The 27,977-nt window shown below is 38.3% G+C and overlaps 1 protein-coding gene across 1 annotated transcript; it reads right to left on the bottom strand.

Moving 5' to 3' along the window:
- Positions 1-1,519: 1,519 nt before the first annotated feature.
- Positions 1,520-27,300, bottom strand: pinx1 (PIN2 (TERF1) interacting telomerase inhibitor 1). Its single transcript, XM_053488538.1, has 7 exons — positions 27,226-27,300; positions 26,796-26,905; positions 23,994-24,086; positions 23,815-23,893; positions 23,330-23,419; positions 17,502-17,584; positions 1,520-3,084 (listed from the first exon to the last, which is right to left on the bottom strand). The coding sequence occupies exons 1-7, from the start codon at positions 27,242-27,244 to the stop codon at positions 2,389-2,391; spliced, it is 1,170 nt and encodes a 389-aa protein (XP_053344513.1). The 5' UTR covers positions 27,245-27,300; the 3' UTR covers positions 1,520-2,388.
- Between the last annotated feature and the right edge of the window lie 677 nt (positions 27,301-27,977).

Below are 27,977 nucleotides of genomic sequence, written 5' to 3'. Positions count from 1 at the left end.
ACTTCCTGTTCTCACCACCTTGAACAGAGATGACAGTCAGGACATCTGTTTGGGTGTTGAAAGGTATTCATGTGTAATTCCACTTTTTTCCTTTTTTTGCTATTTTGCTGCTGATTTCCTCCCAATGAAAAGAGTTTGATCACAAGCCTGTCTGTCTTGATGGAAAATACAGGAATTGAAATTGGGATCGTCTGTTGTAGCTCGAAGCACTTCGAGCAAATGGCAATTTCGTCTTCCAGCTGATTAAATGAAGTGAAAATTAAAAGCAAGACCGCACACTTTTCTAAACCCATTTCAAAGCTAAATCTCTCTTCCACGTCACTCTAATCCTTTTCTATACCATGCACAAAACGTACCAGGAGGACGTGCATCACCGGTTTTTCTCTGGACTTGCACCCAGGTGGTGGAATGAACTTCCACTTGCTGAATGAGCAGCTGAGTCACTGGCTGACTCATGAAGAGTGACAACCTACCTCTACACGAAATACTTAAACAGCACTAACAACATAAAAAAGCTCGACTCGTACTATTTTTGTTGCTCTCCAAACATACAACAACGTAAAAGACTGAAGAAAGGGAGGGTTCAAACCAGTTAATGAGGTTCTGGGATTTACTCTAAAGATTAAATATCACTGGCAAAGGCATTACTGACGCATAAGGTTTAAAGACTTAATCCTGTTCAACATATCTTTTCTTTTTAATAATTGCATTTCCTCAAAAACAACAGCAGCTTCTCAGAATATCTCACACTTGCCGACCATTAGAGTTGCCTTCAGCTTTAGAGCACTAACGTTATTTTAGTATAACTTTATAAAAAGCAAGTCATCAAGTGTGTCTCATATGGCAGGTGTGTTTCTCTTTTTCAGTGAGACAAACAGAAAAGCTAATATCACTAGCCAGGGTTCGCAGTCCAAACTGTCCAGTCCGAACACTGCTCAAAAACAACTTTCAGCCTAAAACGACCCCTGAAAATGTCATGTATTGGAAAAAGAAGACTTTTCTCTTTTTTTCTCTCTGCCGTTGCAGGGGAAACAGGGTCACAGTGTGTTTCTGGTGTATGAAGATTATCGACTCAAAAAAATCCCTTTCCCTTCTCCCAAAATTTGCAACATATCTTAGATTAAAAATAATTATGTACATCATAAACAAACTGTCTTTATTTAAAGTTTATCTACGTTTGTAGTAATTCATCAGACTGACCAATTTAAAAAGAACAATTTAGTATAAAATGATATTACCCTAGCAGCTAATATTTATTTATTAACTCTTCTTTCCTCTGTTTAAGAGGCAGTGGGATTCGTGCACCAATGGACCTCTGTTAGTGCAGTTTCCATTTTGGACACTAGGTTCAATAATTGCTGAATTGAAAATGAAAGCAAATGCATGAAACATCAGATTACATCGATCAAATGAAAGAAATGTTTTATATCGTTGATCACTGAGAGTTACTTCTTTAAATGATGTGAAACATTCTTCAACAAAGTGCAAATCTGACTTCAAATAAAATACCACAGCAAAATTTGGTACAAGTTGAATTTTTACTTTATTAGCCTACATGTAAAATTCATACAATCTAAATCATAGCACCATCGCATCACATTGCAAAGATCTCATAAGTACTTAGACCCGTCACTGTGGGACAACCAGTAACTTTGTGCTAGACCTAGGAAAGGCACAGAGAAATAACCCTATTTTATCACTGGGGAAATCATTTATGTTAAGCTACTTATAGACCTGGACATTAGAACCAGTAGTCCTGTGAGTAAATCAACACTATTGTTAAATGCAATTTAAAGTAATGAAATTTTAATTTAGCATCACATTTATGCTGTTCACAGGAGGTGCAAATATCACATTATGGCAAAATAAAAAGTGTCAGAGGGAAAAACAAGATTATTTCGATTGGACAGCTCATCAGCTTTTTATGGGCGTGGTATGTGAAGTGTGGGCTCTAATCTATCAGCATCTTCATACATCACATCAGGAAAAGGAAAGCTATGACAGTAGGAAAGAAGATGCAGGAATATTTTAAAAACTGAACATTGAATCAGATTTCTGCACTGGTATTACACTCTTCCCAGCACTTATAATTTTTTATAAAAACATTTAAAACAGGTTGCATGGATTTTTCTTAATATTTGTGATTACTCTTGGAGCAAAAAGTGGCATTAAAAATAGCATGTAATTTGATGTTTAAAATTGAAAATGAAATAAAAATGTTCATACATGGATTTATAAAATTGAATAGATTTTTGGCTATACAAATGGTTCCCGTTGCAAGGCATACAGTACAATCTGACCATAAAGAACACAATGAGCTTAGAAAATTAAATGCTCATTTGCTGCTGTTCAATTTATTAACAAACTACAAATACACCAAATCAAGTCCTAATTGTCATTTTTCTTTTTTCTCTTTTCCCTTTTGGATTTCTTTTCTGTTATTACTTCTGTCTGCTCTTCCTCTTGTTCTCGCTGCTTTCTCTTCTTTCTCTTTTTATCCAAAACCTTGGTGTCTGTGATGTTATCAGCTTCATCGTCTTCATTAGGTGTGCATGTAGGCGTTTCTTTATTTATTCTTTTCTTCTTTTTCTCTGAAGAAAGGGCCACTGGGTCTTGTTTTGTTGCTGGGACGCAGCACTCTTCTGCTGTATCCTCCTCTCTAGCTTGTCTATCTTTCTTCTTCTTTTTCTTTTTGCTGCCTGAGTCAGCATGCTCAACAGCAGTAACCTCAGTCACTGGGGCATCCTCAGTTTCTTCCACCTTTTCCTCGTTGTCATTCTTTCGATCTTTTTTCTTCTTTTTCTTTCTTTTTTTGCTCTCCTCCATGTCGCTGGTGTCGCGAGAATCCTCTGTGAATTTGCATGTCTCTGACTGGGTCCGTGGGTTGCTGTCGATGTCAGGAGTAGAAGCGGAGGACCCATTCTCGGCACGACCTTTCTTTAACTGCGCCATCCGCTGTGCGAAGTACTCCTGCATGGTCAGAGTACTGGTCACTGTGTTGTGTTCCGCCTCCGGGTTTAATGGACCATTCTTGTCATCGCTGTCCTGCTCTTTCTCCTCCTGAGAATCAGTACTGTTACTTGCCTGTGGAAACAATGAAATAAATCCTCAGATTAAAAGGGACATTATGGACGTAGGTATTCTCATAGATCTGATGCAAAAAATCTCTACCACTTTATTAATAATCTTTTTTTATATAGCATGTCTCATTTTAGCTGTGCTTTAGATGAATCAAGTGTAAAAAGTATTTATGAGTAATCAATGAATTAACATTGAGAAATACTAAAAATTATATCTGTATTTTATGTATTAATAAAACCACAAGCTCTTTAAATGAAACAAATTAATAAGCAATTTAAAACAATTAACTCTTTCAGGTTTCATTTCAGTCGATCTGGGCCTACTGTATATAAACAGTGTTGGGTGTTAATTCAACACTGGAAATGTTAAAGTGACTGGGATCAGTTTTAATTTAATTAGACATCTTATAATTAAAAAAAGAAAAGAAAAAAATTGTCAACTTGCTTTTTTTTTCCATAATAAAGATTACCTCGCATTTCCACTCGATGTTTACCAAGTTAAATCCTATATTTTTACTCAAACTGCCAGGGAGATGGTACAGGGGATTGTACAATGGCAGTGAAAACACACAGACAGGGAGATTAATACGAACTTATCATAAGTTAAATAGAAATATTACAATCCTGGAAAAATAACATTTTGCCTGAGGTATTCTAATACAATCTTTACACACATCCCACAGTTAAAGAAAATAAACCTCATTCAGCAGAGTGACATTACACAGGCTATGTGTTGGACTCAGGAGACTTATGTGTCAGCTTAAATGTAACGACTACATTTGAAATTTTGAATGGAGTAAAAGACTAACGATCACAAATAAAGTTGTAATTATAGACAAATTTGCAGGAAAGTTTAAAAAGCACAACCTGTCAGACATAACACATGCTTGTGCATAAATACAGATGTATATTGAAGCAGGACATGACAGTTAACAACAGGATTAACCTGTCTCTCACACCCACATTACCGCTCCCAAATAACACACGGCACAATTTAAAGGGCATTAAAAGTTCATTCACTACGAAGAATGTTTTTAAATATGACACGCAATACTTCGAAATGAATGAGAGTAATTTGCCCTTATTTAAATCGAAACCTTAACTTATCATCTCTGAAGAATATAACATTAATCACTGTAACATGATTCAATTACATACAGAATATATAATACCAAATGATATCAAGATTCTTTATTACCTTACTGTATAAGCAAGACATTACTTTACCTGAATTTAAATCGGGAGCACCCGAATCCTGCTTTGGTTCATTTGTGAATTTTAATCTTTTCATCCCATCTTAAAAATATTAATAACCTAACCTTTACACAACTAACTTATCATAACATTAACACAATAACTTTGATTATCAATAATCAGCATCCAGGGCTAACCCATGTCTGAGGGGACAAAAGATTAAGCCAGTCTGGTCTATTCTCAAAGTAAGCAAACACCTTCATGAAAATAGTAAATGATGGCCCACGAGAGAAAGGCACCAGAACACCCAGTGCACCACAGCACATGGGAAAATCAGGCACCCGATCCGGCCTCCAAATTCTTCAGATCTCAATCCGATTAGAGCACTTATGGCACACACCAGACAAACAAGTCCAATCCACTGAGGTCCCACCCAGCAACCAACAGCACCCAAAGGATCCACAGTCAACACTCCAGCACTAGACACCCCAGCACATTCCCAGAGGTCTTGTAGAGTCACACTCTAAGGGGCCAGAGCTGTCCCAGTGGCACATGAGAAACCTACACAATACTGAGAGTCATGTTTTGAGTTGCAATGTTACAACTGATCTGTGTTCATCCTAAAGCACTATACTGATTTGTTATCCTGGGTTTCATTTGAATGTGTAGTATAATAAATATTAGATTAACCTCTGTAACACGATTCAAACTGTAGGTTATTACATACAGCATATATAATACCAAATCACAACAGTGTCCTTATAATTACCTAGTAAAACACTATCCTTACTATATGAGCAAGACATTACTTAACCTAAATTTAAATCTGAAGTATCCGAATCCTTCTTTGGTTTATTTGTAAATTTTAATCTTATCTACACTCATTTTATTTCTTTCCATCTTAAAAATATTAATAACCTAACCTTACACTCAACAGTACCAGGTTCTCAATACATTTCTCTTTTTATGCTTTTTTTTTTGTCTTTACAGTAAATTTAAAATGTATTTAAAAAAATTTTATTAAAAAATAGCTAATCTAATAAGGTGATCATAAAAAAAAAAGGGGGGGGGGGGAGGTCATATATTGAGATTGCACAGAAAACAAAGATGTTCGGGATTTGAGCAAATGATGATCCCAAAAAGAGTCTTGATATTTTAGCATTCTCGCATAAGCGAGAGAAGAATGAAACTGAAACCTCTCTGTTCAACTCTATATGCTGCCGATTCACAGCAGGTCACAAAAGCGGCAGACACAATGACTATGTTGAAAAGACCACAGGAGTGCGCTTCAGATTAAACTGTACCAGGCCAACACTTAGTCACTGCAGCACCTCTGCCCCATTCGTCTTCATTTGGCTAATGGGCTGCTCAATGCATAATGATTTGAGGTGAAGAATACCTACTCTGAAGCTTGTGCTAAACAACAGCAGAGCTCTACATTATGTCACAGGCAGCCGTGAAAACGGCATTTTTCAAAACTCCCAACAAGGGACCTCGGGGTGGGGGGGTTGTTTATGTGCTCCTACTGTAAAAAGAGCAACGAACGTAACAAATGGAAACACTTTTTCTCGCCTAACAGACTAGCACTGCTACATTGGTTGAACAGATTAAAGCATGTACACTAATTTCAGTAGACAACATGCATGGCGGTCATGTGTGTGATTTATGCTCACTCAAACCTAGCCTGAAATCCGAACTCAATCTGAAGTCGAGGTTTTGTAGACGTGCCATAAAAAGCCTCAAATCAAACACAAATAACACCATACTCACAGGATCTAAAGCCTCTAGAAATTTAGAACCTTTTTTTTTTTTACTTTATCATGATTTGCTTTTATTATTGTTATTTTTTTATCTTCATCATATTCACATAAAAATGTAATATAAAAGCAAACAAATGAGGAAAATCCTATGTATTAAAAGTAAATTAGATCCTTGGGGGAGAATGAACAATATCAATAAAAGCTATAAGAAAACAGTAATTCTTTCATGTTTTAAAAATAAATAAATTAATGAAAAAGATTTAAAACTTTAAGGTGAACATAGCTACAAGTAACACCACGCCCAAAGACTTCCTCTCTAAAGCCTGCCCCATGGTAACACGTTTGTTGTCCATTTGTAGTTACAGTTTTACATATCACACCTCTTTCAATCAAACTGACCCCCCCAACCCCAATTTGATCTCTCACTTGAATAGCATCTCAAGCCCATGTAAAAAACGTCCTATGAAACACCTATATTACGTGTATATTAATATACAAGTTGTAAGGCCTTTAATGTACTTTAAGTACAACCTGATGCTTTATACACTGCCTGACCCAAAAACAAAATGGAATAGGGTCAATCTGAATTCTTCAGACCACATGACCTTTTCTATATTGCTCTAAAGACTAATCTTTATGCTCCTTAACAAATTGAAGCCCTTTTCTCTGACTGGTCTTTCAAACAGGTGTCATATGTCCTGTGAATTCTGGTCCCATTGTGTGTGTGTATGGGAATGCTTTAACTTTCACCAGAAAACATTCGCCATTCAGGTTTTTTTCTGACCACATTTCGTCCACAAAGCTCAAACGTTCAGCATTGTCCTTCCAGGTTTTGGCGCCAGTTCCAGTAATTTCAAATCTCCTTAGTTGTTTTCTTTGCTTGATGCAGCCCAATTTGACCATTGTGAGTTTTTTTTTTTTTTTTTTGGCCAGTCAGTTTATTTGTGATTATCAAATATTTAAAAGTAGTTCAATAAGAAAAAAAGTGAAAGAAAAAAAAAGTTTTCAAAGTTTCTCATGAAAAATCTATAATTCTCAGTCTGTGTGAAGGAGAAGTGAACAAGAAGTGATTGGGCTTGGTGAAATGTCTGGGGGGCATTTGATGAGTTTGAACTGTGAAATTGCTCTCAGGAGGAAGAGGAAGGAGAGAAAAGGCAGAAGAAGAGGGATGGAGTGAGCAGGGAAATCCTCTTCATCAGAAAGCTGTGTGTGGTTGCGTATTCGGGCCCGCTTGGGGACCGCCATTAGCCTTATCTCTCTAATGGGGTGAGAGAAGTGCTGCTGGTTGCATTCCTTCAGGGACTTGTGGCATACACATACACACACATTCGGAGTCTGGCACAAACAAACAAAAGCAGAAACTTAGAGGCATGCTGACATACAGACAGGTAAAGCCCACCTTACAGGACTGCGCTTAAGTGTCACAGAGGTCCCAGCTGACAGCAAACAACTACATGAGGAAAAAAAAGCCATCTGCTTCTCCTTTTTAATTTCTGTCTCATCCTTCTCCCTTCATTCTCTCAATTTCTCCTCCCTTTCCATCTCCTTAACGCTCCTTTTGGCAACAGGGAGGCCCCAGGAAGAGGATGCGTTCTCTAGACTGTGTGCAGGACTCAGATAAGGCCCCAGCAGTGTGAGCCACTAGCTCTTTTCCTGCTCACCGCTCCCCAAGCACATGCTGCTCTGAGAAGGAGGAGGAGGAGGAGGAAGGCCCCTGAGAGCAGCAAAGGGATCTGGGACAGACATGGAGCCGAGAGCTGTTTAAAGAGCTCACAGAAAGAAAAAAAACAAACAAATAAGCATGCCACGAATGCCAACACAGCGGCAGTGAGACCCAGGTGACAAAGCAAAATGCTTGTAAGTCGAAAACTACACGCCTCTTTTCTTCTTCACGCCACCATCTAAATTCGCAATTACAGTACTCTAATATGCTGCTGAAAACTGCAACAAATTCTCCCACTCTGTGCTATGTCACAGCTTCCCTAATTTATAAACGAGAGGCAATATCCCTCGCTGAATAAAGACTATGCTAGTTTAGCATCGTGAATGCTGTGTCAGCAAAGAGAACTTCTTGTGTCCAGGGACTAAAGACTGCATATGGTGGCGAACTACTGCAAAGGTATAGTGCTATATTTAAGAGAGGGGATAAGTCGAGAGAGGTCTCGTGTTTTAAAATAAGATTTAAGCATATTGAACGATTCTTTAAAATTGTGTTTTCTTTAAAATAGAAAATGAGCATCAGTGTGACGTGATGACGGAACATCAAAAAAAATTGTTTGCAAATAAATCATAGTTTTTCTTTTAACACCGAATGCCACCGTAACTGATGAGATTAAAGAATGGCATTTTGAAAGGACAAATATATTTGGCTGCATGCTCAACATCTTTTTAAATAATTTTTAGCCCAGATAATAAGAGCAAATGCTAAAAATAGACTATTTAACAGCTGGCACCCGAGTGGCACACTGTATAGGTTTTTACTTCCCTGGGCTGTTTTACTCACTCATTTAGGAGCTATATACGGAAAAGATAGGGGAGCATTTAAGTCCTCCGAGAGCTGCTCTAGGTGTATGCCAAATAAACCTGAAACTGCTCCATTATGGGCACGAGCCAATAGATACTATCAGGACAATATTGGGAAGAAGGCTGATTGTGTGAGCATGCTCTCATTGTCCTGCCAGTATTATAAATTTGGTGGTGGTCTGGGTGTATGGATCGGCCCCAGATTACCCAGACTACCCTCCCTGATGAGGAGAGCGAGGCTGGCGCGCCATCCTTCATACCACTCATGTGGGTGGACAGCAAAACAGGTGGCGCCCACGCAATACAGAGCTTCGGCCGGCTTAATTGGGACCTTAACACCTCATATTACAGGATACTAAATGACCCTCAAATTATCGTCTCAAATACACCAACTGACTCCTTTATCCGACTTTGGTGTTTATCCTGTATAAATTTTTTTCAATAAATGAAAACAGGATGTGACTGATGCTCATAAATATATATTTGATATGAGATTTCCTACATCTTTAATTTCACTCTTTTTTTATTCCTCCTAAGGATGTTAAATAAATGAAAGATTTAAATGAAAGGATAAAATAACTCCGGACAAGGTCGCTATGGTGCTATCAAACAACTGGGAGGATAATGAATGGACGGCAATTTTACGTGACATTAAACAACATGACGACAGAGGATCGAGATTCCTAAGGAGAGGCTTGGCTGCAGCCTCGTCACTGCTTTAAAAAAAGAAAGAAAAAAAAAAAACATTCATAATAAAAACAACAGATTAGGCTAAAGTGCATAATTAGACCAATTTACACAAAACATAATTAAAGTAGATAGGCTAAAATATTTAGCATCCAATTAAAGGAAAGAGGTTAAAATAAATAAAGTAATGAAAAGAGAACAAAACAAGACAAAAGAGCTTAATGCTAAAGCTGTGTCTCCTGAGACCTGGATTAACTTCTCACCAGAAACAAATGACCATAACACTCTGCATAGGGCATCATCACTAAATTCTGCTTGCTTTACATTGTAAAGTGCTTGCCTTTCCATGCCCCCCAAGGAGCTGGTGTGTCAGCCCCAAGATGGAGGAGGCGCTGTTTTACTCTCCATGCTGCCGTGATTTATTCGATTAAAAAAGGGCAGTGATTAAACATGAGCCGGGGCCTCCGGAACAGCAGCAGCTCGGAGGAGTGGCAGGCAGTTAGCTTCCTTCGCTGTGCTGTAATCACCCTGCCAGGGCAGTCCTGCCCAGGCATGCAGCTACCGAACCACACGGCTATTCCTGTTACCGCGCGCTGCCTTTTGTTTCCCTCCACAGAAGCACTAATCTGTACGCGTCAACAGATTGGCACAGCCAGACAGCTATTGGTGGTGGTGGTGGTCGGGGTGGGGGGAGGGGAGGGGATTTCAGGGGCATGAAGAGCAGGGAAGGGCAGGACAGGGCGGTTGTCAGTTTGGCTTGTTTCTCTATTATTCCATGGTGGCAGAAACAGAGCCCTGTCAACAGGCACGAGGGAGGCCACACTTTTGTTTAAGGCAATTAGATGTTATCTGATATTAACGCTCCCTGACTTCAAACAAAACACAGCGTCGGGGTGAAGCGGTCAGGAGGCAAATCGCTGAACGTGCCGACTAACATGGCTGCGATATTTAGTTTACCTTAGTGTCTGCTCATGAGCTCACAACGAGACAGCGTGGCAGAGAACTTAATAGGCGTCTAGTTTCCTGTACACTGCTTTAGCCTTTAGACATTACATGCACCGTTTTATTTACATAAACATACTATAAATAAGAATTTACTAGGGTGACTAAAAAATTTTAATTTTAAAGATTTAAAAAATTAAACCGATGCCAACTTTCGCTTTTGATACTGTTTAATGTTTATGAGGAAAACTTCAGGAAATACTGCAAAGGAGAAAACAATCTCAAGCAAACATAAGTGGTCAGGATAATCTGCCTCAAAACTGTTAATGCTTTAAAACTTAAACCTGTTTCAGGAGCTTTGAGAAAGAAAATTGTATTTTTAGGAAAAAATTATAAACGCCATAAAACACTAAAGAAATGTGCTGAGATATTTATGCTACATGAGATATTCAATATAAGGAAATGCACAAAAAGTTTGCTGCTTAACTTTATGTACTGTATAACAATCGTTACATACTGGACATTAATTACTCCACAAAATATAGGAAATGATGAATAGGAATGTGAGTAATGGTGGCACATGCCTTACTGCTTAAACCTCATACTATAGAAAAAAATGCATTCTTGAGACCAATTTTGTTAATATCACATTGTAATGTTTAAACGGCACACTGCGCTTTTAAGCCCTCCAACATCTATATAATATGACAATTTGATAAACAGTAATTTAAACTCTATTATAAGTCATTAATTCAAAACAAGCCATTGTTTACAAACATCCACTTATAAACTGTAGCACAAGATTCCAATGTAATTTGATAACACCATTCCTTACAAATTTGGTCAAAGTACCACAAACGAGAATCATAATCTCACCCCCCCCTCATAAAGACTCCTGTTCCATTAAATAACAAAAACACGCAGCTCTTGTAAATTTCCTTCTGCTCTAGCAGGCATTGGTCATGGCAGCAAAACTGTTTCCAAGTTTCGCCTCATCAGCAAACAGTCAGTTTGCATCCCTCTAGTAACCAGCGATCGCTCCTCACTGTAAGCAGCCACGCTGATGCGGATGCGCCCCATTTGGGGATGCGGTCGCATCAGGGGAATGGATGAGTGAGTTGTTGGACGATTCTTCAAGAGGACGGGCGTGGGTGGACCATGAGGGGATACAGGTGCCACCCGATGGTCCTTCTGCTTTGTGTCAGCATTGGCGTGGGAGTGAGAGAGGTCGCCAAGGGTTAGAACAAATCCCTGGACACAAGCTCAATGGGCGAAATCAAACTTCTTTAAAAAAAAAAAAAGAGTAGGAAGGCCAGGTAGAACCAAACATACGCATAAAAACTAAATTCTGAATACGCCCTGTTTTAAAATGAAGATGTATTTGAGACAAACCAAAAAAATATATATCTGCAAGCAACAGGTGGCCAAACACAAACAATCTGAAATAAACAGAAAGTCATCCAAAGGCTAAATACATTACATCGTTATCTTAATACAAATATGATCCAACTGTTTTGATTTGACAGCAAAAGTGTGCATTTTTTTATACATCTTTTTAAATCAATCCATTAATAAATTAATTTCTAACGTGCTATTTGAATAGTTCTCTTAAAATTCTACAAACCTTGACACTTAGATACCTTGTAATCCAGATAACTATTCTATATACACAAATGAAATGACAAAAAACACAAACAAAAATTCCACAAACAGATGAAATTGCAGGGAAAAAAAAAAAAAAAGAAACCAAAAGTGTAGGACTCGGTGATCCAGCTTTGACGCACGCAGCAGTGGTAAAAAAATGACTAAGTTTGGTTGATGTATGAAGCAGGCGGGAGTCCATTTATCAGCAGGCCCTCAGCGGTCGCCCGCTAGGGTCCCTCAAGTCACAGGCCGCAACGCTCTCCTTTTGACTGATTAATTAGCCAATCACAGGACATTTTTCACCAGCGGCAGTAGGGTTTTATTTCAGCTAATGCAGAGGCTTGGCTAACCGCGCCACGTTCAAGCAAACTCGGCTCTTTCTTTCAGGCCCGCTGGAGTGGAGGGGGGTGCGAGAGGGCTGCGGGAGATAAATCAAACCCACTCCTACATCCCTACACCCCATGCTGCAGCCTAACTAAACCTCCCAAGGGAGCAAGAGAGGGAGAGAAAGAAAGAGACTAGAAATGAAGCAAAGAAAGAAACATGGTTTAAAAAGATATGACGATTGAGAGATAGCCGCTACTGCTTCCTGCTCATTCACACCGCCTTCATGTGGAACTAAATGCTTGTTCCCCTAAACATCCTCACAAACAATGACTGTTTCCAAAACTATCAACTGTTTCATTTCAAATACACAGAGCATTCATCATTGCTTAGTGTCTTACTGAGATGAGCTGGAACCCCTAGTGTGAAGTGCTCAAGATGTTGTGCCTGTACAAGGAACAAAAATCGCGGAGCTCAGCACTTGTGACAAGCTTTTCAGAGCAAGGTGATGGAAAGAAAAAGTTTACACCGCCACAGTCAATCCAGAGCTCCGTGTAAAAACATGGAGAGTAAATCTCACAACTTTTTACCTGATCCAAACTCCATAAGGGAGTCTCATGAATGAATTCATTCACTAAGAATATTCCTCAAAACATTTATACACTTGATCCTTGATAATAAATCACTGCAATAAGTAAGCTACAGGTTAATTCATTAATTCTCGATTACCTTGTTAAAAGCTCTAGATCATAGTTATTACTCTGTTACTACACACAGATCATTTTTCTCCTAAATTTTCAAGGGGCCAGTTTTGTGCTGCTGCCACGTGATTGGCTGATCGGAAAACTGCATGAATGTTCCTATTAAAGTAGACATTCTGGATTACTGATTATTCCACCGAAAAAAAAGAAAAAAAGTACATTGGAAAGAATTTCCGTCTGTAATTTGACACACTTCCAGGTCAAACAGCCCTGTGTGTTCATGTGGTAATTGCAGGGAGTGAAGAGAGGAAAAAGCGAATTGCAAATGATCCAATGTGACGTGATGATCAAAAGTTGTACTCAGGGAACCATGGCTAGGCTCCACTTACACAAAAAAAAGGGTACATGACCTGCTCTTTCTTCTGAAAGCTTAAGGAAATTCACATGATTACAGAAAATACGGGATCGTGGAGGTACTGTACATGCTGCGCCTTTACCCCCACTGGCTAGGCTAAGTACGGTAACAAGGCATCCGGTGAGCAGGGGTGTGCTGGGACAGCCTTTTGTAAGTGCATACGTGTGCGCGTGTATGGTGTGTGTGTTTGTCAGGGAGCATTGTGAAACGAGATAAGGACCTGGCAGGAAGCTGAACGAAGAAGGAAAACCCCTGGTGCAAGAGGTGGGACAGATCGCTGCCAAGACCAGGACGGAGTGATCTCACAGTCCCACAACCTTCACCATGAAAGGAAAGTCCTCAACTATCGCACCGTTCTGATCGTACAGCAGGTCCGACGTGAGACATCAACATCATATACATGTTATCAGAAACACAAGACGTCAGGGCCAATAACGTGACTCATAAACTCAAGAAGTTTTTCCCGCTCGACATGCCGTCAGCACTAGCTGTAAAGTTAGTCATAAAATGAGCCACGGTTCCTGTGTACTGTAGCCACTGTATAAAAAACATCCTCATGGGCACTCAGTGCTTTGTGTGTTTAGAAAGTACACACATGCACATATGAACGCGCGTACACACACACACACACACACACAACTTCCTCCACAGGCCTAACTGGTCGCTCTTTTCCCGGGCTTGTGACCAGCCCTTACAGCAAAGCCTCATGGGATGCCATTGTGACCATGTTCAGATTGGTTTTCGATCTGGTCAATGAAGTCCCTCTTGACCTGCACAATAGCAAACCAGAACAAAACGATTGCTGGGGGAAAAAATAAAAACGAAAACACTGCCAACATTTCCAATTTTGGGCAAAGCAGGAACGGTGGCCATTGTGTGTCACCTGCTGGGCGAGGAGAAGGAATTATTCATGCTTGAAGGACTATCAAGTGTGCTTCTGTGAATTATCCACAGCTTTAGTTCTTATGTTTAAGTAGAACTGAGTAAAATGTTGTAAATTTATTTATTTCATTACAAACTGATAGGAAGCAGCAAGTTAGTGTTTTCCGCTAATCTTTAACACATAACTTTTTTCTTTTCCTCTCTTTTTTTTCAATGATCAATATTTTTAATAAATACAAGAAATGTTTAAGTAAAACCGGTGTTATGTACTAAAATGTCCCCCCACATAATCTCTAACAAATATTATATTAAAACATAAATTTATAGGTTTATGATTTACAAATTACAACAAACAAATTTTAGTATAAAATTAGCATATATATATATATATATATATATACACATACATATACACACACGCATACATGCACACACACACATACATACATATACAGAGTAAAACCTCGGATTACGAGTAAGGCGGTTTGCGAGTGTTCCGCAAAACGAGCATTGTCTTGGTTTACGAGCATGATATCGTATCACGCATGCGCTTCTTAATTTGACACAGAGCGTCACGTGATTACAACTGAGCCAACGTTTTTTCTCTCTCTTGCGCTGCGGGTGATCGTCTCCCCTGCTGGGTCTTAGTGCTCGTCTCTTACTGGTATAATTAACATCCGTGTATGTGTTTTTTTTTCCTCTTGCGCTGCCGAGTGTGTGTCGTGTGTGCACGCGCGTAATTTGACACAGCGCCGGTTCACACACATACACACTCTCTCTCTCGTCTTTAGTGTGTGTCAGTGTTTGAGTGTGTGTGTTGTATGTGTGCGCGCGGGTAATTTGACACTGTGCCAGTTCACTTTCTCTCTCGCCTTTAATGTGTGTGTAGCAGAGAGGGAGTGCCAAATTACGCGCGCACACACAGACTCCGCAGCATATATATGTATATACACACATACACACACACACACATATATTCATATACATACACATACATATACACACACATTCTGTTCATATATGACAAGTTTTTATATTGCGTATTTTATCATAAATTTTTTTTGTAATTTTTCATCATAAAAAATATTTAGTGTAAACATTTTTGTATTACATGACAAGCCCCTGCAAAATAAATGTGCCACAAAATAAACATTATATGATAATTTGTATTAATGGTCTCGACGGCTGTCTCATGCCTAGGGTTTATTATAATAGTAATATTATTTTGATAATAATAAACCTATGAATTTATGTTCTAATATAATATTTAATAGAGATTAGGTGAGGGGGGGGGGCAATCTGTGGCAGGGGGGCATTTTAGCAATAAAATTTCTTGTGAATGAAGGTGTAAAACATTTCAGAAGATGCCAAGCACAGTACAGTAAGGTACAGGAGTTAAAGTAAAACAAATCAATGATGGAAACGTTATAAGGAAGGCCGAATGCCGGTGAATGATATCACTGGTGGCTCGGAGCACACCGCAGCCGTTCACCTGAACATTCCTTGAGTAGAGCGGCTGATCCTTGAAAAGAAAATCTACTGATAACTTGTCGCCAACTTGCTGACGAGGCGCATCTGTCTTTGGGAACTGCACTCACAATCATTCACCAACACCACTTGTACATTACAGGAACTCGACTGGGAGTAGTACCACTTCCAAAGTACAGTCCTGACCTAGGTCCGAGCCATTTCAAAACAGGCAAGTAAGGAGTTCTTGGGAAGCCAGAGTTTTAGACGTGAAGCAGGCAGTCTGATCATGGCTCCAGCGTACGGAGGAAACTTTAAACACTTTATTGTATCATTGGTAGTTCAAATTCAAATTTTATTTGTCACATACACAGTCATACACAGTACGATATGTAGTGAAATGCTTACACGACTGCCAGTGACCTTAAAAAATAAAAGCTTAAACATAAGAGTTAAATATGAATAAAAGTAATACGTTAGAAGATAAAATTAACTAATAAAATATACTGTACAAGTAAAATATACTGTAATAAAAGAAATTTAATAGAAAATGAAATTAGCTAGTTTGTGAGTAATCATATATACTGCAATACACATCCTGCACAAACGACAACGCATATCCTTCCGCAACTGGCAGGGCTGCCGACCGAGAATTAGTTTCCTTCACAGAGGTGAAAGTACTTTAAAATTCTTACTGGTACGATGTAACCAAAAGGCGAGAAGAATAAACAACAGAGGTGGTAAACAGTCCTGTAAATCTCATAAAACTTCTCTTTATGTCTCCAGTTATTCCACTTTAGAACACACACGGCTAACTAACTGTTCCAGGGTTGAATCCCAAATAGCGTGAAATGCAAAGCTAGTGCACTGTGTAGGGTGTAGAAATTCCTTGCTCTACACATCAAGTAGTGCACTTGTTCAGGGATTAACAATTATAAGAACACTTGTGAAGTGCAGCGATACATGTAGCTGAACATCCCAGTGCTATTATACTACTATTATATCAGCACTACATCAGTGGAATCCAATCCAATCCAAACAGATTACTTGGTTGGACCCAACCGTAGTGTAATTAGGAAATATTTTGTATTTTTTTCTGATAGACACTTGCACAAAGCAAATGCAAATATCAAAACATATGGGTTCAAAGGACATGCTGAGAGATATTCATTGCTTTCAATGGCCAGCTACAGGAGCCACATATTTCAAGCCAATTGAGAAACTTTCACTTCCACTGTTATTATTAGACAATCATGCTAAGACTAACGCTTAAACATAGTGACATGATCATAATACATCTACAAAAGGATCTCCACTGGTTATATGCAGCATCAGCAAACCAAGTTAACTCTAAAAGTCTTCGTAAGCTGCCAAAACAACTTAATCCTCACAACTTCAAACTAACTTCCCAGGGGGTTGAGTTCTCAGAAATGATTTTTGTTCATCACTTCCTGTGCCCTGCAGGACAGCCGCTAACACATTTCCAGTAATGCTGCTTGGTCACATGCTGACCGCAGTAGTGTACCTGATGTGACCGTGGTAGAGGAGGACAGAGCAGGGATGTTAATCCGTTAATGGGATTTCTGCACTTTCCCCTGAACTGTACGCCATGACACGGCTAATCGTAAGCTCATGGCCTGCCGCGAGCTACTCACACCACCCGGAGCAGGTCAGCAGTGCTTACCGGGTGAGGAAAGTGGAATGCGCAGGTATCAAGAATATTTCCCAACGATCACTCATGCTTTAGGTCACCACCAAAAAGTTTGACTTTTATCTCTCTTAAAGAGCGTTTTCACAGGAAAAAATGTTCAGAGCTGTGCCTCTTCTTATTAGACACAACATAAGACACAAAATATTTTGAAATTTGAAACGTTTAGCTTACCTCTTCCTGATTTCTCATCTGTTTAGCTCTTTTACCGAAGATGCAAGCAAGGTCCGTTTCACTGCGACTGGACAGATCCTTTCCTATAAGAGAAGGTTTAAAAAAAAAAATAAAAGAGGTCATGTTTATGGATTTTCAACATCATAATTTATATGTGTATGCTTTCGCACTTCCTAGTGTTGTAATTCGTTACTAATATTGGACACTTCGTGCTTTGACACAACCAGACTCATTAGCTTTAATGCAAGAGCATCCTGAGGTGGATATATTTAAAATAAAAACAAAAAAATAATAATAAAAAACTAAGAGCAGTTGTTGCAGGGGAGGAAAAAAAAACGTCTACTTAAAAGTTTTGTGTTTATCATTTACATCATGAGACTTTCTTTAACATGAAAAGAAAATGTCTCTGTCTGGAAGCTGTTGACAAATGAGTATTTTTCTAAAGGAGGTTCGACTGTGTAAATTATTGATTTAAATGGATAAGGGTCGCGGGACAGTTTTGAACTCCTGCCGAGAGGAAAGGTTTTAAAGGCAAGAGAGGACTCGCTACGTGGTCACAGAGGATGGAGCGGACGAAGAAAAACAAACGGTGCATGGGCGGCCCCCGCCTCGCGCCTCCCGCTATCCAGCAGCTCAAAGGCTCCAGGAGAGTGCAGGCGCCCGTCTCGGCCTGCAGGCCTGTTCGTCCAGCTGCATCCTTTTCCTTAAAGCAGCTCCTGATAAGACTGCGTTATTTATTGCTCTAAGCGCTTTTGCTCTCTGCCTTTCAAAGGCGAGACCTTGCCTCCCTGTAACCAAGTTGTCCTGCGAGCATGCTAAACGAAACTGTAAAAAGCTGCCTCAAGATCCAGTGGAAATCAAATAAAGCCCAAATATGAACTCGACATTTCCCACTGATATCCATCAACATGCCGAAGCCCACGCTGATGGCGCGTTGGCAGCGAACGTGCTATGACGCGATGATGTGCGGTTCTCAAGGTCACAGTTGAGTAGGTGATGAGTGCCGAACCAGATTAGCAAATCGCACCGGCCTTTTAGGATGTACTCGCTAATCTGACAACCAACAAACTAATTGCCTGCCTCAAAAATCACCAAGATATTATCTGGGCCTCATTCTCACATTTCAAAGAAGAGACATTTTGTAACACAAATCTTTTCTTTTGCACGTGTGGCACATTCTTGAACTGACAGAAAACGATCGCTGTAAAAGAAGGGGCGTTTTTTTAACTGAAAGAGCAGTCAACGTAATAACATTTGCCACATACAGCATGATGAAGACTTACCAAGCCCTTTGAAAGGAAAAAAAAGAAAAGGCAAAAATCAGGCCAATTATTTAGCTAACAGTCCAAAACTGGTTTATGCATCTACTCTGTAATGGATTGGCCTACTCAGTCACATGGATGATAAAGTGCTGTAGTTCAGCGTGCATCAAGAACTCCCAGATCTCTTGATAAATGGACGGCCAATTAAATCTGGGTTACTGGTTTACACTGCTAGTGCCTGTGGTGAGCATAGGAGATGCCAGTGCCTTTCTCCGGAGCTGAAATGCATCACCTGCAAAAAAAATCCACGTGGAGCAGGATATGACTGACATGATCAAGATGGCAAGTGGTTTGCAATAATCACCAGCTTCATATTCATGAACATTTAAGCAACTTTTTTTTTTTAACCCATTAGACCTCAAATTCAGCTCTCATGACCATGAGTCTATATATTCCTCCGAGACTGCTCAAGATAATGGACAAGAGATTACAGCTCCACGTTCCTATTTCTGCCAAACTAAAACTTCTACGCATCACAGAAGTGCACTAAGCTTCAGCATCACATCACATGGGCACCTGCTAAATGCCACCTGCCCACATATGCAACAGGTTTATCTTGGCTAAATCCCTGATCTGAGACTACATAACACAGTGTGACCAAAACCATGGCAAGAGACATGGACACGATCCTGGTGCCTTTCCAAAAAGTAAAGTCTAATGACAAATCCGATCTAACAAGCCAAGTAACGCTACTCAAGGATAAGGCGCCGATTAAAGCACTGGACACTAACTACAGAAAAAAAAAACTAGCTATTAATCAGTCAGTTCAGTGTAATGTTAGAAATTGATTGCTAGGGAACCACTTTTGCATCGATGGTAACCGGGACGCGAAAAGTTGAAGTTCTGGTTCTACTTTGTAGTTTTAATCCCAAGAGCAGTTAAAGTTCTGACATCATGTTATAAGAGCTGTAGGCAACGAAGGTAACAGAAAAATGATCGCACACAGACCCAATAAACAAGGATGGGACTTGAAACCTGAGTATTAGTGCTTTCAGGGGGGTAAACTCTTCAACGTAACTGGGAAAAACAGGCTCAGTACCTTGTTTATTAAACTCATCAACGCACTTTAACCTTCAAAACACACTGACAAAAGTTTCCAATCCATGACCATGAACAGTTAACGTGTACAGAGGTTAGCGAAGCTGTCCCAAGCCTGAGGCTCAAAAATAAGTTTTGTCTAAGGTCATGAACTCATTTAAGTGATCCACCTTTGGGAACATCCACTTTCATCCTGTCTGTACGGACAACAAATGTCAGTCTCAAGGCTAAATAAAGTGCCTGAAATCATGACGACGGCGACGGCAGTGTGCTCCCCGGTCTAGCAGTTATCTGCGATGCTCATTAGGTGGTGATTGAGACCATTTAAAACCGCAAATGCATCAGCCGGTGCTCTTCACAGGAAACAGGAAGTTGTGCTTTTAAGCTGTGTGCAGTGGTGACTTGAGCCGATAAAAGATGAGAGACCTTTCATCCACATTCCTGGCATTTTTCAAAAACATCAAGCCGAGAGGGGAATTTTCTGTTTTTTCTTGTCAAAAATGTTAATGTTAAGCATGACCAGGTCTAGAGTGCCCATGAGCTTTTCCTCTACAGATTTGAACAATTAGACATCGGATTCACGCAGTCAAAAATAAGAAAAGATTTAGCGCTTTGAAAATGAAGCTGGTGAAGTCAGAGAAGCCCGGGCACGTTCCGAAGGTGGGTTTAAGCCACTCCTTGGTTAAGTTGACCTCAGTGTCACGGCAGGCTGATCTACTGCAGCACTGACCCATGAGCACTGCTGCTACTCCTGCCAAAGGCAGCAAGCGATGAAAGCACTTAACCTCTGAGGAACATATTAATAAATACACAGGCATTTATTTCAGGAACAAGTCTAGCTGAGGTATCTGTTAAAACAGATCCAAAGATTAAAAACAGTTTAAAAACCTTTGACACAGACAAATTTTAATAAGTTCTACTGTGTTATTCTGAAAAATAGGTTCCTCTGCACATATACAGTCTCATTTTTTCATATTTTGCTTCCAAAAAGCCAGACCTTTTTGTATTTTTTTTAAGAGTCTTCAGGAATAGTTCTCCAAGCTTCCTAAAGGGTTCTCTCTCTCTTACTCTTAGGCCCTGTACCTGAGCAGGTTCAGAGGAATGTGTTTTTATTTTGCTAAGCCACACAGTGACCTATGAATCATTCAAGCATTTAAAAAAAACATCTAACTCAACGAACGAACCAGTAAGAAACAGGTGCAGATGACAGATGATCAGGCCGGTGATTAGTATACTGGTGATGCTGAATGCTGAGTGTTTGGAACAGACGAGACGGGAAATGAAGTTGCTGCTCAAGTTGTTACATAAACAACCACATTTTTTAATTGAATTTTAGCCGCTTTGCTGCCTGTTGCAGAAGGACAACAACAAAAAAACCTGTTTCCGTTTCTTTTATTTAATCTTCATAATTTACCTAAATTTTATATTTAAAAAATGACAGGTGGCTCAAGACACTTGCACAGTACTGTATCTCAACCAGAAATTTCGATTTCCCTAAAAAAATTAATGGAATGGTTTCGTTTTTATTTAATAGAAGATCAAATAATGATGGCCTCATCTACATCATTACCTAATCACACCACCACCACCACTTTATCACTTTACTGCCATTATTAACATCTGTGGTTAAATAATAACTTGTTTCATCCAATCATTTCTGTTGCCTAACGGCTAGATTTTTTCTCATTATCAATTCATTTAAAGATTTCTAAAACTTTATCTACATTAATCATGTGTAAGCGCTTCTCTGGAGCGTGATCTTTAAAAACAAATATCTGAGTTTTAAATTCATAAAAAATTTAACTGAGATTAAAGGAAAAATCTATTACGTTATGTATTTGAATTCTTTTATATAGCAATTCATGTATCGCCACACTTAAACTGACAAAAATTAAAAAAAATTAAGTGGGAAAATATCTGTTCCTCTATAACCCTACAGGTGGCGCACACTAAAATATTCACACATGGGCAGGCAGTAGGAGTAAATTATTATGCTGGATGACACACTCATCCCTATGCTAAACTGGACTTCATGTTAATTTAAAGAATTTCTGTTATATTGTACTTTCAGCTGCATAACACACATGATGTTATATCATCTCTATCTGTTTCACCCAGATGAGGATGGGTTCCCTGTTGAGTCTGGTTCCTCTCAAGGTTTCTTCCTATTGCCATCTCAGGGAGTTTTTCCTTGACACTGTCGCCATCACCCTCAGCTTGCTCATCAGAGACATTTTATTCATTCATCTCATTATTATCTAGACACATTTTTCTCACACATACACAATTTATTATTATTTTTATTATTATTATATATTTTTTATGAATTTCTTTCATTTTTGTGAAGCTGCTTTGAGACAATGACCATTGTTAAAAGCGCTATATAAATAAAATTGAACTGAAAAACTGAACAAGTGATGTGTAATGCTCGGTTTATTTCGTTCCACTATAAATAAAATTTTAAACTCTGGTATTTAAAGGTATTTGCATTGTTCTACTTATAACGTAGTAGCTATGGTAATGTTATAAAGAATGGGCTTGTTCAGCTCAGGTGTAAAACTGTTGTATAAAGATTTCAAGGTATAAAGTTAGCAGTGCGCTTAATACTGTAGGTAGTCGGTTTGACCTTAAAAGTTTTTGAAACTGTAATAAAATAAAAATTAAAAACACTAAACATCGAATTAGAACATTTATAAACCTGTGACACTCAGGGACTCGCAATACTAATGGAATCAGCACCTAGGTGTCGTGAGAATATCATATCGGGTTGTGCCTGGTGATTCCCATGCCTAATAATTATATCTACTGATTATATATATTTCTCTGCAGCACATATCTATCCAACAACTTTATTCATATTCACTGTGTTCCAGATATTGATGCAGACTGATTTCCAAATTTCTGCCAAAGTGATATAAGTGGATTTCAAAGTCTTCTGTGTATATGCTGAAAAATTGCTTAAACTTTAATCATTATATTCTGTTTCCTATTCATGTTTTTTTTTATATATTTTTATTTGACAAAAAAATTACAATGCAATAATTTTGACACATATTGCGATTTAAACGGCATTATGTTACTATTAAAAATGTATAACACTTTGTATTCAAATGTATTTATCTAGGCTCAAAATTAAGGCACAAATGATCTTGCTAAGTGGCAATTTGCCAGTAATCATTTTTTAAAGGTATTTTTTTAAAGATTTTTTTTAAACAAATCCTTCAATTATTGACAAAGTCTATTTAAAATCCTGACTATGTGTATGTTGCCTTTAAAAAATTGCAGCTTTTTGAAAATAAATTACTGCACAGATTTTTTTTTTTTTATGCAATTAATTGTGCAGCACTAGCGAAGATCTATTTTAACCTCTACGAAGCCCTAAAGCTCTTTCCCATGACTACAGAGTGTAAATTATGGATTCTTTTACTCATATTAACAAGACATCATTTTAACCAAATTTAGCCTCACCTTTGGTGAACTTCATGTAATGGACCCTTTTTTTAGATGTCTTTGATTTCTCCTCCAAACTGAAACCTTGTGCCTGTTCTGGGGACGGCTCTGTGCACACAGAACAACAACAAAAAAATTCCAGAATAAACTGCGGTCAACATCTAAAATACATAATCACAAGAAATAAATAAAAAAATAAAACCACAGTGAAATTCTAGTCCTTATAACAGGCCCAAAGGGTTAACTTTACTGTTCAGCTCTAAAAATCTTAGCACAGATTTTATACGTTTAGTGCAAGCAGTTGTGATAAGTGTAAAAACAGCAAAACTACACAATGTGAATGCTGAGCTTTTCTATCGTACAACAGCACCACCTAGTTGTATTTTAAAAAATGGAAATCAAAGTGGTGAACTATAAAGCCTTGATTATTCTGAATATTTTGAATGACATTAACCACCAGAAGTAGACTGACTCTTAACAGCTAATTAGCAAACACATGTTACCTTCACTGGTCTGTCCATGGCAGTTGTTCAGTTCAGCAAGGAGCTGATTAAAATCATCCTGATGGGCAATCCAGTTGTCCTGGAAAAACAAAACCACACCGATTATAATGATTCAGTCACTCAAAGCGTTAAAGCATTAAGGCGTTAAAGTTCCTACACAGCTCAGTGCCGGCTCTCACCTCGTTGTTGACTGCGGTGCCCAAACCCAAGCTATTGTTCTTCACTTTAACCTTGATGTGCTCTGTAGCACCCTGTTCACTTTTGCCAAGACCCTAAGAACAAGGAAAAAACAAAAAATAGGTACTCAATGTGCAGTACATATATAAGAAATAAACTGAGACTAAAATCAGACAGAGCACAATAAATAAATCTAATGCTAAAAGTAATACCAATAATATTAACCAAAAATATAGAAACAATAAATTGATGAAATGCAAGCAGTGTTTTATTGTTTACGTGTCATTAGACTTAGACTAGAAGGCCCTGTGGATTACTGATGAAAAGGATTACATATTATTAATCCTATCAATTTAAACCTTTTATTTGAGATTTTCCTTGCAATCAGTTTCAGTCTTAAAAGAGCACAAGTACACTACCAGGTAAAAGTCTAAATCGTTTCTACACTGTAAAACAATGCTGAAGGCATCAAAAACATGCAATAATCCCCTTTGAACAGTTAATGTTGAGATGTGTTTGCTACTCACGATCTGTAAATCCTTTATAACGCCTCTAATCTAAGGTGTTTGTTAATTGGTGATTTTCAAGCTGGTAACTTTAAATAACCTGCAGCTGAGGTAAGTTTTGGTCTTGCTTTCCATTAAGGGCTTAATGAGAGCAGGCTTCATCATGGTGTTTGATGGGTTTTGAAAATGCACTTGACAATACAGTTCTTACAGGAATTATTCCAGAACAGCTGACCTTCGTAAATTAAAATAACAACTGACTGCCATCGCAGTTGCTTAATTCCAGACGTGGTTTTGAGATCTGGTGGTTTTGACAAACGACTCTGTTAGTGTCTACAAATATACGGCAATGTAGAGTGTATGTCTATGAATATTTAGAGGATATTTTTGGAAAAGAAAAAAAAAAGTAGATAAAGATTCAGTAAAGGAAAAAGGTAAAATATTTTTAGTATATGATTTTATAATATACGCTAGTAATACATTTTAGCAGGTGGCAACAACAAGCATAACATCCTCATACACTAATATCAGCATTTCATACTCCTCCACTGACATTTTCATCTCACTTTGCTTGTTTGTGATAGATGAGTGTTCCTGCCCTTCCCTTCCTTTGTTGCAAACTTATTTTTAAAAACAAACAAAAAATAAATAATAAATTCTACAACAATCCTGGAGATTTCAAAACCATGAAATAACACATTTGGAATTAAGCAACAAATACAACAGTCAGGTATTATTTTAAGACACAAAGGTCAGCTGTTCTAGAATAGTTCTTGTTCTAGATTAGTTCTTTAATTTTCAAAACTCATCAAGCACCATGATGAAACCGGTGCTCATTAAGACCATCCCATAAAATCAAGCCCAAAACTTACCTTTACAATGTAAAATAATTAGAAGGAGCGCGTGTCTATAGACACTAATAAACCATAAAATTCTGACCACCTTCCTAATATTAAGTAGGTCCCTTTTTTGCCATCATTACAGTGATGCACTGTGTGTTTTGACACCTTTCTATCACAACCAGTTTTAACCTTTTTATTCATTTTAATCTACACTAGCTTTTATTGGATCAGACCACATGGGCCAGGCTTCACTCTCCATGTGCATTAGTGAACCTTGGCCACCCATGAACTGGCGACAGTTATGTCTTGACCATCGCAGACCAGAAACATTCCACAAGAACTGCAGTTTCGGAGTTGCTTTGACTCAGTCCTCTAACCATCACAATTTGGCCCTTAATTCTCAAATATAAACAAAGTCACTCAATTCCTTATACTTGCCCACTTTTTTTGCTTCAAACACATCAACTTCAGGAAAAAAAAAAAGTCAACTTGCTACCTAATATTACCCACCCACTTCCAGCTGCCATTGTAACAAGGTATTAAATATATAGTGACTGTGAGAAGGACCAGATTGTGATGCCTAGACAACTGGATCTAGTGATGGGTCGTTCATGAACGATTCTTTCTTTTTGAATGAGTCTTTGACGTGACTCAGAAGAACTGGGAGTCTAGTAAAGTGATTCGTTCATGTTCTACTGTGCTTGCATGCGCAAATCATCGCAAAACCCCTGCAGGTTATGTATAGGAAACAGAATTGAGTAATTCTGTTTTTAATGACTCTTCTACTCTGAGTCGTTCGTTCTTTTGCCTCATGACTCCCATAGACGCTATGTGGTGCAATAGATTCAAATGAAAGAACGACTCAGACTGGAAGATATAAGAGGTGAGCGACTCATTCTGTTTATTATAATATGTCCTTAGCTCCACTGTAATATTTTGATAACTGGAACTATAGCCAAAAGTTTGTGTATGTAGATGTATTGGGGGTCTTTTTTTATTGGATATGAAACCTTTTTTTTTTATTCCTTATCAAAAGAATGAAATGAACTAAATGACTCAAAAAAAAAAAGATTTGTTCACTTCCCATCACTAACAGGATCAGAGTACCGCAAAAACTGAAGCTCATGTGGGATGTTCCAAGGCTGCAGTGGTCAGGACATACCAAAAGTAATCCAAGGAAGGAAAACCGGTGAACTAGCAACAGGGTGATGGGTGGCCAAAGCTCAGTGATGCACATGGGGAGTGAAGGCTGGCCAGGGTAATCAGATCTCTACAATAGAAGAGCTAGTGTAGATCAATGGGTAAAAGGTTAATGCTGTTTCCAATAGAAAGGTCTCAGAACACATTGGTTATTACTGTTATGTGGACAAAAAATTCATCACCACCTTCTGAGCAGAAGGAGAAATGCAACAGATCTGTGGTGTAAATGTGATTTCAGATTTCAGCAGGTGATTACCTTCCCTTTAGACCAGCCCATTCTCTCCAGCATCTTCTGGCCGAACTTGGAGTCATCATTACTCCACGCGCTGTTCCTCGGGTCTACAGACCACTTCTGCTTCCTGCGAGCTAAAACAACCACAACAGGACAAAACACCAGCTATTTGTCGTTTTTTTTCACTATCATCTATGACAACACATGCTTTAATAAACACGAGCTTGATCTTCTCCTAAACTCGGTTATCCACTGACTCTCCATATCCTAAGATCAGACACCAGCACTGTTAGCATCCATGCTAACACATGAGCGGAACGTTAGAAAAACAAAAGCTCAGTGGTTACAAATGAAACCATACATGTTGCTGTACCTCATACACCCATTCCCTACAAACATGACAAAAAGAAAATAATAATAGAAGCAATAAATTTATAATAAACTATGAACTCACGCTCAGCAAGCATGGACATCTTGGGGTCCTGGAACACATGCGCCGAGTCAGAGCGACTGTCCTTTCCGTGCCTGACTGAAAAAATAAATAAACGCGTGTTTCTTGTTTTATACACAATTTTTGCCGTAACAGAAACTTTTTAGAATTTAATTCATTTGTAAAATGTTTTGTATGAAAAACATATAGGTTTCTATATCTTTTAGACAGGATTATTTTACGTTTAAATCTATTACTGGCTCTGGATAAACACTAGGTGGTGCCAAAGTATTATTATTATTTTTTTTACTTAATGTCTTTTCAACAATTTTATATTCATATTTTAGTTTAAATATTTTTACCTTAGGGTATATATTCCACAGACCCCCTTATATCAGTAATTTTCAGATGTGTATGTTTTATTTTGTCTGTTTAATAGGTCTATAGAGATTTTTTTTCCTTTTACTTTAATTATTATTATTATTATTATTATTATTATTATTATTTTATGGGGAAATTAATATTTATTATTCATTATTTTTTTATTGTTCCAAAACTCCAGCAACTCAAAAAAACAAAAAAAACAAATAAGCCTCTATGTCAGCTTAAGTCTTACATGGTCTGTCAGTGGAAATAATAATAATAATAATAATAATAATAATAATAATAATAATAATAATAATATAAACATACCCCTGCTGCTTTTGTATTTCCTCATTAAAAATGTTTTAGGCTGAGCTGCGAGTCACAAATGCACTGCTGCCTTCATTTCTTCA

The sequence above is a fragment of the Clarias gariepinus genome, chromosome 27 (genome assembly GCF_024256425.1).
Source record: "Clarias gariepinus isolate MV-2021 ecotype Netherlands chromosome 27, CGAR_prim_01v2, whole genome shotgun sequence".
In the NCBI taxonomy this organism is placed as follows: domain Eukaryota; kingdom Metazoa; phylum Chordata; class Actinopteri; order Siluriformes; family Clariidae; genus Clarias; species Clarias gariepinus.
Note: the sequence above shows the minus strand (reverse complement) of the source record. Positions and strands in the feature narration are given on the sequence as shown.